Below are 23,108 nucleotides of genomic sequence, written 5' to 3'. Positions count from 1 at the left end.
TACATGTACGGGTATTCTCGGTTAAGTTCGCTAACTTGCATTTGATAATAAGAACGGCATTTCCCAGTGGACTTTTATACCTTTTCAGTCAGCGGGGTACATAGAAAAATGCCCTTTTTTGTAGCTAATCAGAAAGGTGAGATCTTCATGTAAGGTGTGATAATTACTCATTCATGTATGGTAGTTCTATATACTTAGTGGATCCCTTGCTGTGGTTACACCAGACGATAAAATATGGTACTTGTTGTTAACCTGCCTGTCGCTCGACATTAAGGGGATGAAAGAATGACTGGTCGGCTTAGAGTTTTGGAGTATACTGTTTGAGTGGGGTATCAATGTTTACTTACGGTATGGTATCTTAGTGGGATAGCACGTTAAAACTAGCATTTGTTAGGACGCATGCACACACACACACGCACACACACACGCACACACACACAGACACACGCTGACTCTTACCTTTAATTGTACAGCCACAAGTAACACAGGTTTAGAAAATGTAGCACCTCCCGGTACAGCGTGGTCTTAAAAATAAAGACATGCCGTGCGTTATGATGAATATAGAAAGTGCGTTATGATGAATATAGAAAGTGCGTTATGGTGAATATAGAAAGTGCGTTATGATGAATATAGAAAGTGCGTTATGATGAATATAGAAAGTGCGTTATGATGAATGTAGAAAGTGCGTTATGATGAATATAGAAAGTGCGTTGTGATGAATATAGAAAGTGCGTTATGATGAATATAGAAAGTGCGTTATGATGAATATAACAAGAGGAAGCAAGTAAATCACATGGACGTTTTCGTGACTGATCTGGCGTCAATCAAGGATGTGTGCGTGTTTGTGGGTGTGCGTGTGTGTGACATTGCAGTTTATAAAGGACATCCTGCATGCATGTGACCAGGATATACCGTATGTGCATGTAGCAGTTGCCACAACAAATGTTTTACAAAATGTTTTTTAAAGAAAGGATATAAATGTGTTTAATAATACCAACTGACGATATTTGGGCAGCACTATGTCTACGTTGTTTAACGCAATGACGTCACTTGTTGATGAAAGACAGTGATGTTCCAGGGTTATGTCAGGAGAGAGTGAGTATGGTTTTACGACGCTCTCAGCAATAATCCTACAACGTCACGGTGAGCACACCAGTGATTGTACCAAAGTGGGGAATGGAACTTGGGCCTTCGGCTTGACGAACGAACTCTAACCCTTAGGCTACCGACCCGAAACGCGTGGACTAAGAGGAGAGATCGCTGCAAATGTTTCGTACATCATGACGGCTTTGGGAAAGTTTGGATGAAACTAACTGTCGAGGAACATAATGATGTCAGATTGTGTTGTGTAATGTTGCAGTCATTTTCCGGAGTTGAGCTTATTTGAGTTGAGTTGAGTTTGTTGAGTTAAGTTTGTAGAGTTGAGTTTAATTGAGTGAGCGTGTTGAGTTAAGTTGAGTTGAGGTTAGGTGAGTTTGTTAATTTGAGGTGAGGTGAGTTTGTTGAGGTGAGGTAAGGTGAGTTTGTTGAGGTGAGTTCGTTGGGTTGAGGTTAGGTGAGTTTGTTGAGTTGAGGTGAGTTGAGATGAGGTGAGTTTGTTGAGGTGAGGTGAGCTTAGGTGAGTTTGTTGAGGTGAGGTGAGTTTGTTGAGGTGAGGTGAGTTTGTTGAGTTGAGTGAGTAGAGTTAAGTTGAGGTGAGGTGAGGTGAGGTGAGTTTGTTGAGGTGAGGTGATGTGAGTTTGGTGTTGGGAAGTGTTGAATCCTGTGCTGCGTGTCTGCATATTTTCTGCTATGAGTCTAATGTGGTCAGTTACATGTTTTAGGTCGCACTCTGTGGCTAGTCCAAAGGCTCCCTTGGCTAGTTGTCCCAGCCAATGTAACAAACTACGCGTTTTCGTGTTCTCGATGTGATTCAGAGGTGTCAGGAATTAGATCATTCATTAATTTTACCGTGTTTTCTAAGTCAGCGTCGACGCGGGTGTGGACTGTATTTATAAAACTGAGTAGACGAAGAGTAGAGGGTAGTTTATAGACGGTCATGGCCCTGCCCGTATCTGTGCTGGTCACAATGACCAGCAGCACCCAGGCACAGAGACGTAAGTCGGTTATCATCCCGTGTAAAGATAAAGGTCGCTTAGGAAACCTACCGATATCCCTCTTATTATCATCTCTGATAGTGAGTGAGTGAGTGAGTGAGTGAGTATGGTTTTACATCGCTTTTAGCAATATTCCAGCAATATCACGGCGGGAACACCAGAAATGGGCTTCACACATTGTACCCATGTCGGGGATCGAACCCGGATCTTCGTCGTGACGAGCGAATCATCTCTAATAAGTATATTAATATGACCTGTTCAGATCCTTCATAAACAAAATCAATAAAAGGAATGAACCACGAAACATTCACACCACTTACACTGTTCTCGACAATTAGAACGTATATTCACAAGACACCCCCCTCGGACTGGCTGGCCCTTTCACAACTGCCGGGACTTGCAGTGGGTATCGATAACGCCCGTGTATCTATCTGTCCGTGATCAGGGACAGAAAAATTGTACACAAAGTCGGCGATCTAAACCACTAAGCCACCGAGGCTTCCGAAAAAAATGAAAGTCCAACAACTGGTAGCCTAGAACACATACTTGCGCTGAATTTGTGGGCTTGCGATTAGGTGCCCACTCTGAGAGTTGGGTTCGAATCCCAGATGGTACCAGATTTTGTACTTCGTAAATATCTGACAGAGTGTTGACGACATCCATCAAAAATTAAAACCAAAAATGTATTGGTCATTTTGGCATGGATTGGAATTGATTTGCGTGGAAGGAATGCGGTACTGCAGAAATGTGGTATGGTCCATCCCACTGTCGATGCAGTTTGCGGCTGAGGAGGGCTTTAAGAATTCATTTCTGCAAATTTCTGTCTAAATGTGAAAGTGGGGGTTTGGGCTTTTCTGTCATACCTAGCTCTGAAGGATTCTTTGGTTGCCAGGACATTCTGTTAGGCAATGTTTCAAGCCCTTTCCAAATTATCTAGTAGATCAGTCTGTGTTTTTCGATATAGGTTCTAGGGATTGGTTGAAAGATGTTGTCAGTTGGCATGCACGATTCTCGCCCGAACAACATGAGAGACCAGCGGCCCAACTTTCCAATAGCATTTTCGAACAACATGAGAAATTGCAGGGCTGAATGGTGAGTACTCACTGAAGTTGTTGTATGCTAAATATGAAATGTTTGATCCAACGACAATCGCCAGGCACTCCTTTTGAGTGACAGGGTACAATTTTGTACTTTGTTTCCTGTTGATTATCATCAATCTGTGACAGTACCCAACCCATGCTGCTGTCACAGGCGGCACATGCTGATATGAAGGGTTTGTTGAAATCATGGGAAACCAGTATTGGGGAAAAGATGAGTGTTTGTTTTAACTCCAAGAATGCATTTTCGGCTGTCTCAGACCATCTGAAGGTGACAGCAGGGTGTGTAGGTGGGTACCCATCATTGCAGAACCCTTTATGAATATGCGATAGTAGGACGTTAGCCCAAGGTTGGTTGGTTGGTTGGTTGTTTTACGTCGCACTCAGCAATATTCAAGCTATATGAAGGCGGTCTGTGAATAATCGCATCTGGACCAAACAATCCAGTGATTAATATCATGAGCATCGATCCGCGCAATTGGGATCGATGACATGCATCAACCAGTCAGCGAGCCTGACCAACCGATCCCATTAGTCGCCTTTTACGACAAGCACAGTCACCTTTTACGGCAAGCATGGGTTGCTGAAGACCTATTTCACCCCGGAATCTTCATGGGTCCGTTAGCCCAAGTAATGCTCGCACTTCACAGATGTTCTCCACTTTCAAGGGATCGGAAGATACCCCTTCCTTAGAGATAACATGACCTAGATAGGACATTTCCTTCACTGCAACGTTGTATTTTGAGGGTTTGAATTTGAGCCCAGTCTCCCAAAATTTGTTCAATACCGCTTCTAAATGAAGGAGGTGTTCGTCAAAGGACGACCTGTGAAACATATTTGTAAGACGTTCCCGAGAATATTGAGGATATAATGAAGACAAAACAACTTGGGGAGTTGACAAATCCGAAGGGCATGGCCTTGACGTGGAACTGTCCGTGACGGAAACTGATGACAGCCGCTCATCATGTCAAGAGATGAGAAAATGTGGGGATGACTTTCTCCAAGTGACATCAACGATTCATCGATATTGATGATTGGGTAATGTTAAACGAACGTGAATTTGTTATCCCGCGATAATCCACACAAAATCGTGTATCTCCTGTCTGCTTCTTTACTAGTAACACAAGAGCAGGCCATGGGGAAAAGGGTGGTTCAATGATGTCATTGTCTAACCTATCCTGAATGTTGGTGTCCATGTCATGTCTGTTTTCGATGTACTGGATAGGGGCGTTTTCGATTGTGGTCACCAATGTCTATGGAATGGAAGAACATGTGGGTCATGCCCAGTTCAGGGATGGTACCTGCCAGTAGTATGTCTGGTGTTCTTCAGACAAGTCAACGTGGATCAGGTCACTGTCTTGTTCAGCAGCTCGTTGTCTCAAGCAGCAGTGGCATTGTCAGAGAAAGATATATGATTGATTTTTTTAACTGATCAGATGGGGTGTCGCTGAGTGGGCCTAACTGAAAGTTGGAATCAGGTGACTCAAACATAGCAATAGGTGCATTTACCGTTAAAATGATTGTAGTGAGTGAGTCATTTTTTATGCCGCTTTAAGCAATGTTCAAGCAATATCACGGCGGGGGACACCACAAATGGGCTTCACACAATGTACCCATGTGAGGAATCGAACCCAGGTCTTCAGCGTGACGAGCGAACACTTTAACCACTAGGCTACCCCATCGCCCCAAAACGATTATTGTTGAATTGGTAGGGGTTGAGTAATCTGTACGGGACTTGAGAGTCAACGCATCTCACTATACAATGAATACCTATCACCTGATTTGTTTGAGTTACGTTACTAAGTGGCTGCTGTGTGCCAGGGAGGTCGATCGGGGTGTTAATTGGCATGTCCAATACCAGAAAATACTTGGTGAAATGTTGACATGTTTGGGACATCTGGACAAAAGACTATCTGTCCAGGGGCTAAGCCATTATAAAGGCAAAGTTTGTTGTCAGAATAATCTTCTGAGGCCGCATGCTGTTTTAGAAGGGCCTAGTTAAATGTCTTGCAGTAGGTCGTCCACTACATAGAACTTGTGGGTGAGTTTGAGAGTGCCAGTGGATAGGACTGAGTCGACTGGCCCAGGCACGCAAAGCATTCTACAATCTGGTTCTGCTAACTGAGCGTTACAACTGGGAGTGAGAGGGAATCTGCCTAGACAGTTGAAATGGGATAGGCCAATATAACGCGTACAAGCTCAAGTATCAAGGGCATTGAAGCATGTATTGTGATAGTGACCAACACGGTGCTATGTCCTTTGCTGATGCTGTTTAGGGCTTGGGATATGAGTGAAGGAGGTGTACTAGGTTTCTGCAATGCCTATTGCACAGTGCTCTCCTGGCATAATTGCCTATATTGTGACTGAATGGGGCACATAAGGCCAAGACGACCTTGTTAGTAAGTTGTAACAGCGGAAATATTGGAGCTTACATTCTTGTGGGGATGAAGGGAAATAGACATCTGGTTCTTTTCTGAAAGTGTAAAAAGTCAAGAACGCCTTTGAGTTTTTGAGAATCCATATGGTATTAATTCCACTTGTCTCAAATATACTGAACAACAAAAGCTCCTGTGACATTGTCTAAGATTTAATGCAAAGTTATGTTTTTTACCAAATCTGAAACAATTTCGGTTTGCAACAGATAAAAGACTCCTGTAAGTTTTCAAAGGGTTTAATGTGCCATGCTGACTTCAGAAAAAGCGTGATTTCATAAAAAACAACAACATGAACATGCCAAAATGTCAATTTACAAATCAATAGCGTGTGTGTCCACCTCCGGTTGCGATGCAAGGAACACATCTTCGACTCATGGAATGGACCAGGCGTCGCACAAAGTCCTGTGGGATGTCTGTCCATATCTGCTGGAGCATGTTTCGAAGTTCCTGGTGTGTGTCTGTGGAACACGTGGTTGACGTCGAAGGCGCCGATCAATCTCATCCCACATAGGCTCTATTGGTGAGAGATCTGGGGACCGAGCCGGCCAGGGAATGACATTCGCGTTGTTTTGTTGAAGAAAATCCTGAACAAGTCGAGCAATATGAGGCCGGGCGTTGTCATGTTGAAAGGTAAAACGGTAGAACAACAGGGCCGAGGTTCTCGTCGCGGTAGCGCTGTCCATTGGGATTTCCCTCTACCACTATCAAACGGGTCCTCTGTCTTGCTGTAATCCCACCCCATACCATAACGCTGCCGCCCCCGAACCGATCTTCTTCCATGACACAATGATTGACGTAACGTTGACTCGATCCTGCTTCAAGCATACCAATGGCTCGCAGACGCTCATTTTTGGACAGGCTTGGCATTTCGTAATGTTGAATAATTGCGTAATTTTGTTGTTTTTCTGAGTGGTTGTTGTCAGCACGATGCTAAACAATGAATATGGAATCCCGTTAACGCACATGTTTTTATACCCATTCTTCGGGAGTGAAATGCATGGGGCTTGCATAAAAGCTTTTGCATGGAATGCATGCTTTTCTGTAGCAGTTGCGTTTTTGTGACTTGATTCCATACATGTACTACAATATTGAAAACCAAACTTAACTTGTTGGACAAATACACTCAAATATTGGTGTCTCAGAACTTTTGTTGTTGAGTATACTTCCTTGATTGTATTAAGGATTATCAGTAATCGTTGATACAGGCATTTGGTGGTACATTTGATGGACCCCGTAATATATCTCTCTTTGTAAGGAATTTTATAGAGCTTTGGAATCCAGTACAAAAGAGGCATGGACATGTCTTCAGGTTTTAGAGGGGGCGGTCGGGTAGCCTAGTGGTTAAAGCGTTCGCTCGTCACGCCGAAGACCCGGGTTCGATTCCCGACATGGGTACAATGTGTGAAGCCCATTTCTGGTGTCCCCCGCCGTGATATTGCTGGAATATTGCTAAAAGCGGCGTAAAACCATACTCACTCACTCACTCACTCACTCAGGTTTTAGAGTGAGGCCAAAAGTTGATACTGATGCATGGTTTTGACAGATTTCTTCCTCAGTCAACATACTGGACTTATATGTGGGATTATTTGATATGTCATTTATACCAAGTCATTTGATTAAACAACTAATGTAATGATCTTTACATATACACAAAGAAATAAGTTAAGCACACCCTAATATATTGGATTATTGTTTGGTCATGAAAGATATAATTGCGGGAAGAATGTTTTCTCGAGATGATGTAATCAGTCATGCGTGACGAAAGCACACGTGCCATGCATGGTATGCCCGTGCATCATGCTGCCCTCGAGTATACCTTAAAGGAGTATATCCAAACGTTAAAATTGCTTTCCTATACTCGATTTTAAACAGTTGTTCCATGACATTGTGTGACCATGGCACGGAGGCCATTATCAAACACCACAAGATGGCAAATAATCGGCATGCATAACGCAGGAATGTCTTGTAATGCCATTGGTCGGAATTTTGGGTATCATCACAATGTCGTAAGCCGTTTAGTCGAGAAACATGCCCAGACCGGTGATGTACAGGGCTGTCCAAGATCCGCAACGCTTTTCTCTGGACATTCTTTTAAGGCGATTGCATTTAAGGATATGAGATGGATGGTGTATTTCCTCTAATATCCTAACTTTAATGTCAAGGGTGGAAATATTTTTAGAATTGAAATGTTTGTAGACACAATTGGAAACATTGTTGTTGATGTCCGATTTTTGCTGTCGATATTTTTTGTTGTGTCTCTCCAACATAAACGGTAACACAAAGCGTACATTCAATGCCATATGTGACGTTTTTAGTGTAACATGAAAGGTCTTCAAAAGGTTTTGTGAGGTATGTTTTAGCCGTAAAGTTAATTCAGGATCAGTTATGAAAATAGGAACAAAGATACAGGTAAATGAACTAGGTATATTAGCAAAAAGCTTACCAAATGGGAGAGAGAACTGGCACTGTCCCGGTTCTTCGGACAGTACGTGATTCAGTTGTACAGGCGTTGGTGACAGATGGGGTTTGGAGCAGCGGAGGCTGGAACGTCGACGGCGATAGCAAGGAGGTCGTCACGGCTGGTTTGGAGTGCTGGACTTGAGCCTGAAGCTTTAATGGCGTACACTAAGAGGTCGCCACAGATTGTAACACATGTTCTAGCATGATCACGAGGGGTACTTGGTGTTTTACGCATAGAACCACATGTATCCCGAGTAGTCCTGCTGCAACGAATTTATCTTACTGACATGTTTTAGAATGACATTGTAAAGAATTAAAACAAATTTTAAATTGATCAGCTGTTTCACTGAGCAGAGGTACACTTGTGCTATGTCACGTGACTTTCATTGACTCGGAAAAAGCGTGAAGCTGTTTGCTTTGAAGCGGGATATAAGAGATTAACTCTGCCTCTCAGAAATCCTGTCTTGCTCGTGGCGGGGTATAAGTGATTTTTTCTCACGCTGAGAAATTTATTTCCCTCCATGGTGGGATACATAGAATTTTATCAAGATCACGTGGACCAATCAAATCTCATCATTCTTACATGGAGGTATGATACAGATTTTTTCTAATACCGCTCAAATACACCGTGAAATATGATGATAGTAGTGTCCTGGTGGGGTCACATGTTCTGACAAACGTTTGTTGGATTATATTCGCCGTAGAAGTTGGTTGTTCTCCGGTATACTTCTTCTTTTCGCGACACAAGTCCGTCTGCAGGCCCACAACGTGTTATTGAGGTGCTGTTACAAGCTCTGACTCTCAGTTTCAGACTGCCCAGCTCTAGCTGGCTCGCAATAACACCTGTATCTATTTGACATGACTGACATTCTTGATCATGGTCCTTAAAGGTTGTACCATCAGACCAGTAGTACCTCGCCCGCAATCCCCCATGTTTCTATTGCAGTGATCATCAGGATATATCCATTTCAGTTATGTAGTTCTAAGAATATGTCTGACTTCTCTCACTCCCTTTTTAAACAGTAAGTCCGTGGCTAATATGTAGGTTCTTGTGAGGGCAAAGGTGTGTGAATCCTGACATGGGTACAATGTGTGAATCCCATTTCTGGTGTCCCCCGCGATGATATTGCTGGAATGTTGATAAAAGTTGCGAAATCAATACTCACTCACTCACACACTGACTCCCACGAGTCATAATATTCTTAGAAAGTATTTAAAGTGAAAGTACATGCACACGCTCCGTAATTAGATTCCAAAACAAACCTTTTTGAGCGCGTGGCCTAAAGTTACCGGTGCAACGGTGCAGCCATGCGTGACAATCAGCTGTACTCATATGTCATTAAACGTTCAATCTAAAAGTGCAGCTATTTCTGTTAATCCAACAAAAATAACATTGTATATATTGCTGAGTGTATGAAACGACCTTTGATCTTGACTTTGTGAATAATTGAACTAACAATTACTGTCTGTAACGAGATTGTTACGACTAACGTCCTGTTTAGCAGCTGGCCAAGGGATAATTTCCGTCGTGTTTGTTGAAGCGATTTACATCTGTACATCTAGCATTCGTTTACTTTAAACTATAAAATATACAATTGTTAAAGAATGAGCACTGTGTAAAATATTGTCTTATTTGTCCAATTTCACATCTAAAAGTGTCGTTTACACAATTAACAGTCCAACTAGATGTGAAACAGCATTGTGATAATCGTTCTATGATTTCTTGTGGACATGGAGTTGTCTCTTCTCCCTCTCAAGTGCATTTATTATCCTGCTCAACCTGCAGCATCGCAATGAATTTGTGCAGATTGGATCCCACCCTTCGAGATGATGTATGGCGTCGTCTCACTGCTCAGAGACGTCTTATTGTGCTTCGTGACAAAGTCATCGTTGCTGTTAATGATAGTTGGAAATCATCTTTGGGAACATTTCAAATGAATGAATATTTGACGTCTGGTCTTAATCATGAACTTGAATACATCAAAAACCAAATGCCGTTACATATTGTGATATATTTACCAATTTGTTGTGTCATATGTGAGATGCCCCCCTATTGTCTTACCAAACACCACGCTAGGGGGAATTTGTACCTATAACAATAGGTGCCTGACAAGAAGGAGGACCCCAAAAAAACCCCCAGTCAGACTGGGCGTCGACCCGATCATTGAAATTGCGCAGCGGGTCAATCACCGGTAAACCGTTTTAACCCCAGTAAGAGGAATCCCCGCTGTGGCGGAATGTTTCGTTTGGAGGACGATTGTGCCTGTCGTTTTTTTCATCTTCCGTTTTACGGTATTACCCCTGGTCAACCATGTATCATTAAGTATCCCCTTAAGTATTACATTCTGTAAAGTCGCTATGTTGACTTTACTGGGCCTTTAATATAGAGCCGGGCCTGCAAATCTTACCTCTGATAGGTCTCGTTGACCGTTTTCACCCCATAATGGAAATAATAGTCGCTCATGTCGGTACATTTCTTCCTTGTTTCACAGGGGGCGCCACATAACGACCCGGGTTATACTTGTGTGTTAAGATACATAATCTATCTTTTTGTATTATGTTAATGAAAGTAAAAATATACTTAAAGGTGAAGAACAAGAACAACAAAAAGAAGAAGAACAATTATTTATTGAGATGTCAAGGACAATTATATACGTTGGGTTACATTGCAGTGGGCAGAAAGCATCCGACCTATGAGACATCAGTTCTCATTAAATTACTTTATTGAAATAATAACACAGCAGTTAAGATCACATAACACAACATCGTTTACGGTTATGGTAAATGAATGCCCACCCCCTCCACAAGCCCCTGCTACCGCCGTGAGATGACTAAAAAGTTTATTTGAAAAAACGGTGTAGAAAGCGGACTGTCTCCTCAACTATTGTTCTTGGTAAATGGGGGGACAACAGGGTAATTAAGAACTAAACTAAAAGAAATCCAGCCATTCTTGTCAAGAATGTTAAGTAGCTAGAGTTTCATGTACAAATTGTTAACAAACATCAGAAAATGGACCATGTAACGACAAAGCGAAAATCAGAAGCTCTGTCCAAGTATTGTCTACTAAGCCTGCACATACAACGACCCGTTACAGCCATGTGACAGCCATGCATTACATGCAGTTGAACACCCACGACTCCCTACACCACGACTTGGCCGGATCTCGATAGAAAAACCTTCCGAGCACCTGCACAGCCTTGTAGTAGAGGGTCGCCATGATTTCACACTGAAAACTACTGCAGCTCTTTTTCATGTTCCTTTTGAAATGCTTGTCGCAGTCCTCTTTTGACTTTCCATATTTTGATCCCTGAAAGGAATAATTATATAAGCATCCTTATAAAAAGGAAGTAAACACAACAAGATAATCAGTGTGAATAGCCACCGTCAAGGATGTAAATTACATGTAACATATATGTGTAACGACAATGTCACGTGCCCCCACATAGTTTTATACCATGCTGACATCATTGTTGATGTAAATGCACTTTGTCCCCACAACGCACGTCACGGTCTACCAGTGTTGACGTCATATCGACACTGTTAGTTCCTTGACACAGCTTGTAAGGAAGTGTAAGCAATTATTACATTCATGTATGTATCATATACATGTCATATATCATCATAGCAATTGTCAATAAAAGTCTTGAACAAATAATTATGCTTCAGAGTGTTGAAAAACATGTCTGCCTCAAAAAATAAAATGTTGCAAGATGCGTTAAAAAATATATAGGCTCATAGTTTTGTTTAAACAATTAAACATTTTTTAAATGAAATAGTGTTAAAGCTGCGTTAACTCACTCACTCACTCACTCACTCACTCACTCACTCACTCACTCACTCACATGTCAACTAATAATATGAACCTATTCTACATATTTTACTGATGGTAGTTACAAGTACTTACACACGCATAGCAGACATCATGTCTGTTGCAGTAAGGTCTGAACCTAGACTGGTAGGGAACCCACTTGAACAACGTCGTACAGCCGTTGACGTCGCCGCCCACACATATATCGCCAGTCGACGCGTATCCAATAAGTGCAATACACACCACCAGTACGGTTGCTAGGTGACCCATGCTGGAAGATAATACAGTACTGCAGTTAATATTTAGTTAATAATTGATTGGTTTTAAAGTGTGAACACTCTGCAGGATCGGAATTTGTCTGTACATCAACAATACGTTAGTGGACATCACTGTTATATGAGCAATATAAGATATTTGTAGAGTTCAACTTGGTTAACTAAATTTGAAACTGAACAGTGAAAAATTTAATTGAACATCTAATGCAAATTCAACGCCCATGAATAAGCAGTCTCAATCAGCTGCCGAAACAGATTCCACTGGGTGTAAAGGAAAATCAGTGATGACACCAGGTGTTCGCGAAAGGGTATGCATGTTGTTGCTCTATCGGTAGCACGCACCACTCACACAAGATTCATTACACAGGTAAGCATTTGTTTGTGGCCTAACGCCGCACCCAGTAATACTCCAGCGATACCACGTCAGGCTGTCAACAATCGAGTTTAGACCAGACAATCCAATGATCTGTATCATAAGCAATGATCCATGTCATCGGGGGAAGACGCCACACTGTCAACCAAATCGCCAAGCATGACTAAAAAACAAATGGCGGCCGATACTCATAACACAGTTTAGATGCTGTGCTGTCATTTATGTACTATGCGGTACACTAATGCGCTATTTTAAACTACATTCAAGCTCCGTCAACACTCGGGGCGGTGGGATAGCCTAGTTGTTAAAGCGTTCGCTCGTCACGACGAAGACACGGGTTCGATTCCCCACATTGGTACGATGTCTGAAGACCATTTCTGGTGTATTGTTAAAAGAGGCGTAAAACCTTACTCGCACACTACTCACATCGTCACCACTCATTAAGACCTAAACTGAAATAGTTTGCATGTACTGTTTTCACAAATACAAAGCGTCAACGCCATAGAATAACCAGTTTCGATTATCCGTCGAATCATATTCCATTGGGCGTAATAAGCAAAATAGCGGTAGAGATTATATGAACGGATCACTGAAAATCGCGAGAAGGGGAAACGTCCTGACTCCCGGATACCACCCGCCACTAATAAGTGAGTGAGTGAGTGAGTTGGTTTTAACGCCGCTTTAACACTATTCCAGTTATATCACGGCGTGTCAGCTTAATGTGGGAGGAAAGCCCAAAGTGATGCAGGTCTCAGACGTTTACCACTTCGGTGAAACCCACGAGCACGGGTATGGTGCTGACAAACCTAGAAACATAATCGGGGCGAACCTGGATTCGAACCCACAATCATAGGTTTCTGGCGTGCCCAAGGGACGCAACTCTGCACAGCGAATCGCGGCGCCTTAGACGACTGGGCCACCCGTGCCCCCGCCACTAATAAGAATGAGTATGTGTCTGTTGCCTGGCGCCGCACAGCAGTACCAGTACTCCTGCCATACGACGGCGGTTGGTTGGTTGTTTAACGCCGCACTCAGCAATATTCCCGCTATATGACGGCGGTCTGTAAATAATCAAGTCTGGACCAGACAACCCAGTGATTGATATCATGAGCATCGATCCACGCAATTGAGATCGATGACATGCATCAACCAAGTCAGCGAGCCTGACGACCCGATCCCGTTAGTCGTCTTTTACGACAAGCATAGTCACCTTTTATGGCAAGCATGGGTTGCTGAAGACCTATTCTACCCCGCAATCTTCACCGGTCCATACGACGCACGCCCATATCATGTATGTCAGGCTAGATGTCAATTTATCATGATTTCCCGAGAAAACAAGTGTTTCTTTTGAATATGGGAAGGGCCTTGTCGCCTTTACTAAAAAAATCTGTAATTACAAGTAGACAAACACCTACCTTCTCACCAGGGTCTTCCATACACAAATGAGACTTGTCACTTGCAGTTACACTTCCTTGTGAAATATTTCCAGAAATTACTATCCACAAATATATTATAAGCAGGAAGAGAATCCATAAATAAACCCAAATGACTCTTGTATGTGACATTGCATGCTACAGTTTATGATGTACATGTAGTTTGGACATGAATGTTGACATAGTTATATTCTGTTTTACTGTATTTCCAACAAAGCTGGGGCACGGGTGGCCCAGTCGTCTAAGGCGCCGCAATTCGCTGTGCAGAGGTGCGTCATTTGGGCACGCCAGAAACCTATGGTCGTGCGTTCGAATCCCGGGCCGATCCGACTTAATTTCTGGGTTGGTGTCTCAGCACCATACCCGTCTTCGTGGGGTTCACGTCTGAGAACTCCTTCACCTTGGACTTCCACATTAAGCTGACACGCCGTGATGTAACTGGAATACTGTTCAAAGCGGCGTTAAACCCTACTAACATGAAAAACATATAATTCAGTATTTGCATAGACATGTATACTTATCATTTCTGAAGTAATGGGTGTGATTCAATCACTTAAATGCATATGTAGATAAAATTGACAAATGTTTCTGGACATTGATCATTCACTAAACTTAATGAGAAATCCAAAGCTGGCTTAGGGCAATATTTTGGATGTATTTTCTATTTACTTAAATGACAAGAAGCTTCTCAACAAACAAACATGAAAGTAGTATTCAACATAAACAAAAACGAATGGAGTACTAAAATTAAATAATCGACATTCTATATCAATACGTACGCTACGACACTTATTCAATAATCAAGGTTTGACGTGTGAATCGTGTTAGTGCGAATCAATGTACACTTACCTGTGTTTGCCGTTTTCCTTTTATATAGACCGGCGTCTGTTGCTCGCTGCTTCGATTCAGATAACAAAACGTTTCTGGTTCCGACCGATGTTGACATATTTGAATAAAATACAATACCATAAGTCCATATAACATTGAATACGTTTGTTTCCACAGTCTGGTATTGTTCATCATTAAGATATTATCACACGACGACGTTATGGAACTAAACCTTATAATATATCTTAGTATAGTGGCTGGAACAAGACGCGTAGCTATTATGTAAGAATTATACAAGTCGGCCTGATTGGTTGGTTGTTATGGTCAGTTAAAGGAAATGATGCTTCAGGCAGGTAATTTAACTGTTGAAACTGTGCGCATCACCAAACCACAATGGCGAGGGATGTTATCTTGTGGCCATATGTTAATCTGATGCTGAATATTATGTAACGGCCAGCAGGGCCATACTGACCACTGGTGTCTACAGACACATACCTACACCCCATTCTCTTACTCTCTCTCTCTCTCTCTCTCTCTCTGTCTCACACACACACATACTCTCTCTCTCACACTCTCTCACACACTCTCTGTCTCACACACTCTCACTCCATCTCTCACTCACACACTCTTTCTCTCCCACTCACTCTCTCTGTCTCACACACTCTCTCACTCCCTCTCTCACTCACACACTCTCTCTCACACACTCTCTGTCTCACACACTCTCTCACTCTCTCTCTCACACTCTCTCACACACTCTGTCTCACACACACTCTCTCACTCACAAACACTCTCTCACTCACACACACTCTGTCTCACACACTCTCTCACTCCCTCTCTCTCACACACTCTGTCTCACACACACTCTCACTCCCTCTCTCACTCACACACTCTCTCTCTCACACACTCTCTGTCTCACACACTCTCTCTCTCACACACTCTCTGTCTCACACACCCTCTCTCTCACACACTCTCTGTCTCACACACACTCTCACTCCCTCTCTCACTCACACACTCTCTCTCTCACACACTCTCTCTGTCTCACACACTCTCTCACTCCCTCTCTGTCACACACTCTCTCTCACTCACATACTCTCTCTGTCACAAACTCTCTCACTCACACACTCTCTCTCTCACACTCTCTCACACACTCTCTCTGTCTCACACACTCTCTCACGTACAATGACGACAGCCAACACATTGTCATGTATAGCTTACTTCGTGTGAGATGAAACGGGGTTTAATGTCGCCAGAAAGAGTACAAACAAATCATTGTCTCTCACGCTCTCTCACACATACACTCTCTCTCACCCTCACTCACTCTCTCTCTCTCTCTCTCTCTCTCTCTCTCTCTCTCTCTCTCTCTCTCTCTCTCTCTCTCTCTCTCTCTCTCTTACACTCACTCTCTCTCACACTCTCTCACTCTGTCCTCTTTATCTCTCACCCGGGGGTGGTCGGGTAGCCTTGTAGTTAAAGCATTCGCTTGTCACGCCGAAGATCCGGGTTCGATTCCCAACTTGGGTACAATGTGTGAAGCCCATTCCCGGTGTCTCTCGCCGTGATATTGCTGCAATATTGCTAAAAGCGGCGTAAAACCATACTCACTTACGCTCTCTTTCTTTCTCCCTCCCTTTTCTCTCACTCTCTCAACTACTTTCACACACTCTCTCTCTTTCTCTCTCCTCTCACTCACGCTCTCTCTATCTCTCTCTGTCTCTTTTTCTTTAGTACAAACATAACTTTCTTGAAATGATTTGTTTGTGCTCTTTCTGGCGACATTAAACCCCGTTTCATTTCACACGAAGTAAGCTATACATGACAATGTGTTGGCTGTCGTCATTGTACGTGTGTAAAATTATCACCAACATTGTAGAATGCAATGTGAAGCATATATCATAGTGCAACATCTCTTAGTTAGATATTCTAACCAAGTTGCATGCTCGACTGTGTGTTGAATTACTCATGTAAGTACAACCATTCTGAATATGCATATTCATGCTTATTGGAGGATGAATGGTAGTGTGTACTGAGGTGTTTACGTTGGAGGATGAATGGTAGTGTGTACTGAGGTGTTTACGTTGGAGGATGAATGGTAGTGTGTACTGAGGTGTTTACATTGGAGGATGAATGGTAGTGTGTACTGAGGTGTTTACGTTGGAGGATGAATGGTAGTGTGTACTGAGGTGCTTACATGGAGGATGAATGGTAGTGTGTACTGAGGTGTTTACATTGGAGGATGAATGGTAGTGTGTACTGAGGTGCTTACATTGGAGGATGAATGGTAGTGTGTACTGAGGTGCTTACGTTGGAGGATGAATGGTAGTGTGTACTGAGGTGTTTACATTGGAGGATGAACGGTTGTGTGTACTGAGGTGCTTACATTGGAGGATGCATGGTAGTGTGTACTGAGGTGCTTACGTTGGAGGATGAATGGTAGTGTGTACTGAGGTGTTTACATTGGAGGATGAAAGGTTGTGTGTACTGAGGTGCTTACATTGGAGGATGAATGGTAGTGTGTACTGAGGTGCTTACGTTGGAGGATGAATGGTAGTGTGTACTGAGGTGTTTACATTGGAGGATGAACGGTTGTGTGTACTGAGGTGCTTACATTGGAGGATGAATGGTAGTGTGTACTGAGGTGCTTACGTTGGAGGATGAATGGTAGTGTGTACTGAGGTGTTTACATTGGAGGATGAACGGTTGTGTGTACTGAGGTGCTTACATTGGAGGATGAATGGTAGTGTGTACTGAGGTGCTTACGTTGGAGGATGAATGGTAGTGTGTACTGAGGTGTTTACATTGGAGGATGAACAGTTGTGTGTACTGAGGTGCTTACATTGGAGGATGAATGGTAGTGTGTACTGAGGTGCTTACGTTGGAGGATGAATGGTAGTGTGTACTGAGGTGTTTACATTGGAGGATGAACGGTTGTGTGTACTGAGGTGCTTACATTGGAGGATGAATGGTAGTGTGTACCGAGGTGCTTACGTTGGAGGATGAATGGTAGTGTGTACTGAGGTGTGTACATTGGAGGATGAATGGTAGTGTGTACTGAGGTGCTTACATTGGAGGATGAATGGTAGTGTGTACTGAGGTGCTTACGTTGGAGGATGAATGGTAGTGTGTCCTGAGGTGCTTACATTGGAGGATGAATGGTAGTGTGTCCTGAGGTGCTTACATTGGAGGATGAATGGTAGTGTGTACTGAGGTGCTTACATTGGAGGATGAATGGTAGTGTGTCCTGAGGTGCTTACATTGGAGGATGAATGGTAGTGTGTACTGAGGTGCTTACGTTGGAGGATGAATGGTAGTGTGTCCTGAGGTGCTTACATTGGAGGATGAATGGTAGTGTGTACTGAGGTGCTTACGTTGGAGGATGAATGGTAGTGTGTCCTGAGGTGTGTACATTGGAGGATGAATGGTAGTGTGTCCTGAGGTGCTTACATTGGAGGATGAATGGTAGTGTGTACCGAGGTGCTTACGTTGGAGGATGAATGGTAGTGTGTACTGAGGTGCTTACATTGGAGGATGAATGGTAGTGTGTACTGAGGTGTTTACATTGGAGGATGAACGGTAGTGTGTCCTGAGGTGTTTACGTTGGAGGATGAACGGTAGTGTGTACTGAGGTGCTTACATTGGAGGATGAACGGTTGTGTGTACTGAGGTGCTTACATTGGAGGATGAATGGTAGTGTGTACTGAGTTGCTTACATTGGAGGATGAATGGCAGTGTGTCCTGAGGTGTTTACGTTGTAGGATGAATGGTAGTGTGTACTGAGGTGCTTACATTGGAGGATGAATGGTAGTGTGTACCGAGGTGCTTACGTTGGAGGATGAATGGTAGTGTGTACTGAGGTGTGTACATTGGAGGATGAATGGTAGTGTGTACTGAGGTGCTTACATTGGAGGATGAATGGTAGTGTGTACTGAGGTGCTTACGTTGGAGGATGAATGGTAGTGTGTACTGAGGTGCTTACATTGGAGGATGAATGGCAGTGTGTACTGAGGTGTTTACATTGGAGGCTGAATGGTAGTGTGTACTGAGGTTTTTACATTGGATTCTATAGTGTCCGGGTCAGAGGGAAGCCTTATAGTGAGCAAGGCAGCTGGACTGTGTGATCGAAAGCGAGGAAGTGATGACGACCGAGACCCGGCAAACGCCTGTGATGTATGGAATACTGTAAGGGACATTCTCGCGATCTCGCATTCTCGCCATCTCTATCTCAGGAAACGAGCTAAATATGCCCAAAGTGCGAGAATGAGAGATCGCGAGAACGCGAGATTTAGCTAAAACAGTATTTTATAGGGATGAGAGAAAGATAGAGCCGATGTGAGACGTTTACTGTGAGAGTTGGAGTTACATCTGTGGAAACAGTATAGCATTACCGCAGTGGCTGGATTCACCTTGAGGGTGACAGTGATATTCCATAACACACTGTGTGTGGTGTATGCTAGACTGCTTCACCAACCTGATACCTGATGTAATATGCATTGCTGTATTGATTGATGATTTACATTATGATTTGGTGTGGTTTTAGTATCAACATGTATCAGTGGGGAGAGGGTTGAGGGGAAGGAGCGAAGTGATTGGTTAGTAAGTGAACGTATGCGTGTGTATGATATGTGTGGCAGAGTAACAGTGGGCTGAAGTCAGTTAGTGTGAGTGAATATTTTGTTAGTAAATTGAGTGTTTAGGTGGGGTTTAACGTCGCGTCCAAGATTATTGCATTCATTTAGCGACGTGTGTGTGTGTGTGTGTGTGTGTGTGTGTGTGTATGTATGTATGTGTGCGTGTGCGTGCGTGCGTGCGCGCGCGCTCTTATACTAGTCCGATTTTATAGTGCTAGCCCACTGAGATACCATGCCGCAGTTTAACATGCATACCCCACTCAGACACTGTATACTGACCCCGAGCCGACAGTCCTTGTTTTAGTCCTTTAACGCCAAGCGCAAGACAGAGTAACAACAAGTACCATCTTTTAACGTCTTTTGGTTTTGGCTGGGCATGGAACACCGGACCTTCCGCTCTCAGTGCAGGTGCGCTACCACTTGCCCACGGAGGCGATCTAGCAAAGGGTGAATGAGTTGATTACTAGTTCTTATCTGTCTTTGGTATTACTCCCTGATGTGACAATCACCTTCTACTGAGAAAAGCATTCTGAAAAGGCGAATAAAAGATGAACTACTGTTTAGAAATAGAAATGCAACACTGGTTCACTTTAACATCTGTTATTGTCAGTCTTGGATCAATCTTAACAAAAACAGAATGGCATAGACATTCTCCTCTGAGCAACCCTGACTGAAGCAAACATATTTATGTAACCATATACACATGCAGACACGAAAATGAACTTGTAACATAATATAACGGTGGTCACTACCGGCTTTTGCCATAAGTTCATCACTTTTCTGAACACTTGTTTATGTTTTGAAATACGTTCTTTAGCTTGTAGGCAACAAATCTAATGACCAAAACAATTGGCACCGTGATATCAGTTATAATCGAGCTATCGCCCTCAGATAATTTTGACGTAAGAGAGCCGTCATGTAATCTGACTTGGAGCGAGCAACATCGTGAGGAAATCAGAATGCTCCTTCTCATCCACGTTAATTATACTGTCGATTACGTTCACATTCTACACCAATATGGGCACGGGGGACCCAGTCGTCTGAGGCTCTTCAATTCGCCGTGAGTTTGAATGTGGATATGATTATGTTTCAATGTTTGTGAACACCATGCCCGTTGTCGATGGTTTGAAGATGTCTTAATATATTTTCTAAATAAGTGAGTGAGTGAGTATGGTTTTACGCCGCTTTTAGCAATATTCCAGCAGTATCACGGCGGGGGACACCAGAAATGGGCTTCACACATTGTACCCATGTCGGGAATCGAACCCGGGTCTTCGGCGTGACGAGCAAACGTTCTAAATAAGGAAATATGTGACGTAATCTATATCATGATATAAGTTCCACGTCGTTAGGTTGCAATCATCAACCAAGATACCGAGCCCACACCCAATTCATCTTCCAGCAGAGGTTGCTTGGTACTGATGCTAACCAATACACACCAGGGGCCCACTCGATAACGACATTGTCAAAAATGGTGAATGCTCCAACGCGGTTTCTCCAACACCTATTATTGTTACATGCTGTCATAATGACCAGTTGTGACATACTGTGACATTGCTGTTGTATAAGATAGATATTGATACATTTCTCACATTCCTCATATGACGTATTTCGTATTCATTTGCTGTGAAACTACTTCTGGTCGACTGTCAGGAGGAGTATGTTGTCTGTGTACAGTTATAGCGTTGTACATCACTATGAACGTAAGAACAGGCGACTATGCTCGTCGTAAGAGGCGACTAACGGGATCGGCTGATCAGGCACACTGACTTGGTTGATGCATGTCATTGAATCGATGCTCATGATGTTAATCACTGGACTGTCTGGTCCAGACGCGATCATTTACAGACCGCCGTCATATAGCTGGACTATTGCTGAGTGCGGCGTTAAACAACAAACATACAGTGGTAAGACTCGTTGTATTATCCATAGATAGATCGAGATCTTAGATTCCAGGAGCGTATTGCTCTTGATAGGGATAACACCAGGGCTCAGCCATTCAACCAGGGCTCACGTATACAATAGGGAATGTCGAATATATGTTCATAAAGGGGTTCCTCAGTTTAGCTGAGGCTTTACAATATAGTTATGGGTGTTGGACTATGCCATCGCACGTATCATCACACATTTAGCAATTCGGGGTGTTATTGGTACACATCCAAGCTTCCCAAGTGCATGTAAATGTGAGTCAAATGAGCAAACTGATTCGCTGAGTCAAGTCAGTAAATTAAAAAAAGCATCTATAACAAACTTGACAAACTTGAGGAAGTTGACACACTCGAGTAACTTGCAGTGATCAAGTACTTGCAGAACAAGAGCTTAACACCCAGGAAGATGTGAGTACAATACCAGGGGAGGATGCCCCTTCAGATGCCACCACAAAGAGGAAAGCAGCAGGGTCTAATCGTGGCAGGGGGGACCTCGAAGAGGATGCCCCTTCAGATGCCACCACAAAGAGGAAAGCAGCAGGGTCTAATCGTGGCAGGGGGGACCTCGAAGAGGATGCCCCTTCAGATGCCACCACAAAGAGGAAAGCAGCAGGGTCTAATCGTGGCAGGGGGGACCATGAAGAGGATGCCCCTTCAGATGCCACCACAAAGAGGAAAGCAGCAGGGTCTAATCGTGGCAGGGGGGACCTCGAAGAGGATGCCCCTTCAGATGCCACCACAAAGAGGAAAGCAGCAGGGTCTAATCGTGGCAGGGGGGACCTCGAAGAGGATGCCCCTTCAGATGCCACCACAAAGAGGAAAGCAGCAGGGTCTAATCGTGGCAGGGGGGACCTCGAAGAGGATGCCCCTTCAGATGCCACCACAAAGAGGAAAGCAGCAGGGTCTAATCGTGGCAGGGGGGACCTCGAAGAGGACGCCCGCCCTGGCACGGCTGTCACGTCAGCAGCACAACATATGATACAGAGAAAACACGATATGGCACAAGCTCCAGTGGTTCTCTCCGATTCCAAGTAGCTATTGATAACAGAACCTACATATACGATGCTCGATTCAATACATACATATCGTTTCTCCATTGGCAAGCATATTGACGGGCAGTTAGTGAGGACGTACAGATACAAGCATGACGGTCACATATTAGGTACACACAAACACAAACGTACATATTAATCATTAGGTTATATTTTCACCTATTGGTTTAGAAAAAAACAAACTAATGAGATATTGACACGGGTCTTCATATATCCAGGAATCATGAATTGAGTAAGTTATTACATTACTGGAACCCTAGTGAATTATTCGTGTTATATACAACGCCATACATACTCGCATACACTTCACGTTACATATCGATACCAGGGGATGGCAAATTGCAAAAGGACTGATATACCACCGTGAATCATGTTTGTGATAAATGTTATGTATTTCGTGAAAAACCCCTGTGTCAACAGTATCTGTGTGTGTGCTTCAACATTATACTGGAAAGAGAGCGTACCTATTACCCGCGGATTACTAAAACACTTTGACAGGTGGTGCCAACTGATGATTTGACAGCCAACTTTCACGTGACAAAATCGATTACCATGAGCGTTAGGTCCGTGAAGGCTGTAATATCTACATGTTCCATCATCACGCGTACACCTACGTTATACCAGGCAGGCAGCTTTTTAATGTTGTTTAACGCCGCACTATACAGATGACAGTTGTTAAATGTCGAAATTGAAACAAT

The 23,108-nt window shown here is 43.3% G+C and overlaps 1 protein-coding gene across 1 annotated transcript; it reads left to right on the top strand.

The window, feature by feature from the left end:
* The first annotated feature begins 2,038 nt into the window (after nucleotides 1–2,038).
* Nucleotides 2,039–22,393, top strand: LOC125383670 (serine-aspartate repeat-containing protein I-like). Its single transcript, XM_048402372.1, has 2 exons — nucleotides 2,039–2,096; nucleotides 21,741–22,393. The coding sequence occupies exons 1-2, from the start codon at nucleotides 2,039–2,041 to the stop codon at nucleotides 22,391–22,393; spliced, it is 711 nt and encodes a 236-aa protein (XP_048258329.1).
* The last annotated feature ends 715 nt before the right edge of the window (nucleotides 22,394–23,108 follow it).

The sequence above is a fragment of the Haliotis rufescens genome, unplaced genomic scaffold, assembly GCF_023055435.1.
Source record: "Haliotis rufescens isolate VD_foot unplaced genomic scaffold, xgHalRufe1.0.p SCAF_26, whole genome shotgun sequence".
Classification (NCBI taxonomy): domain Eukaryota; kingdom Metazoa; phylum Mollusca; class Gastropoda; order Lepetellida; family Haliotidae; genus Haliotis; species Haliotis rufescens.
Note: the sequence above shows the minus strand (reverse complement) of the source record. Positions and strands in the feature narration are given on the sequence as shown.

Bases quoted from the DNA above. Each gene is read 5' to 3' on its own strand.
- LOC125383670 (XM_048402372.1), top strand. From the start codon at position 2,039: ATGGCCCTGCCCGTATCTGTGCTGGTCACAATGACCAGCAGCACCCAG. The intron at 2,097-21,740 runs GTAAGTCGGTTA...AAGTACTTGCAG, and splicing joins CAGCACCCAGGCACAGAGAC to AACAAGAGCTTAACACCCAG.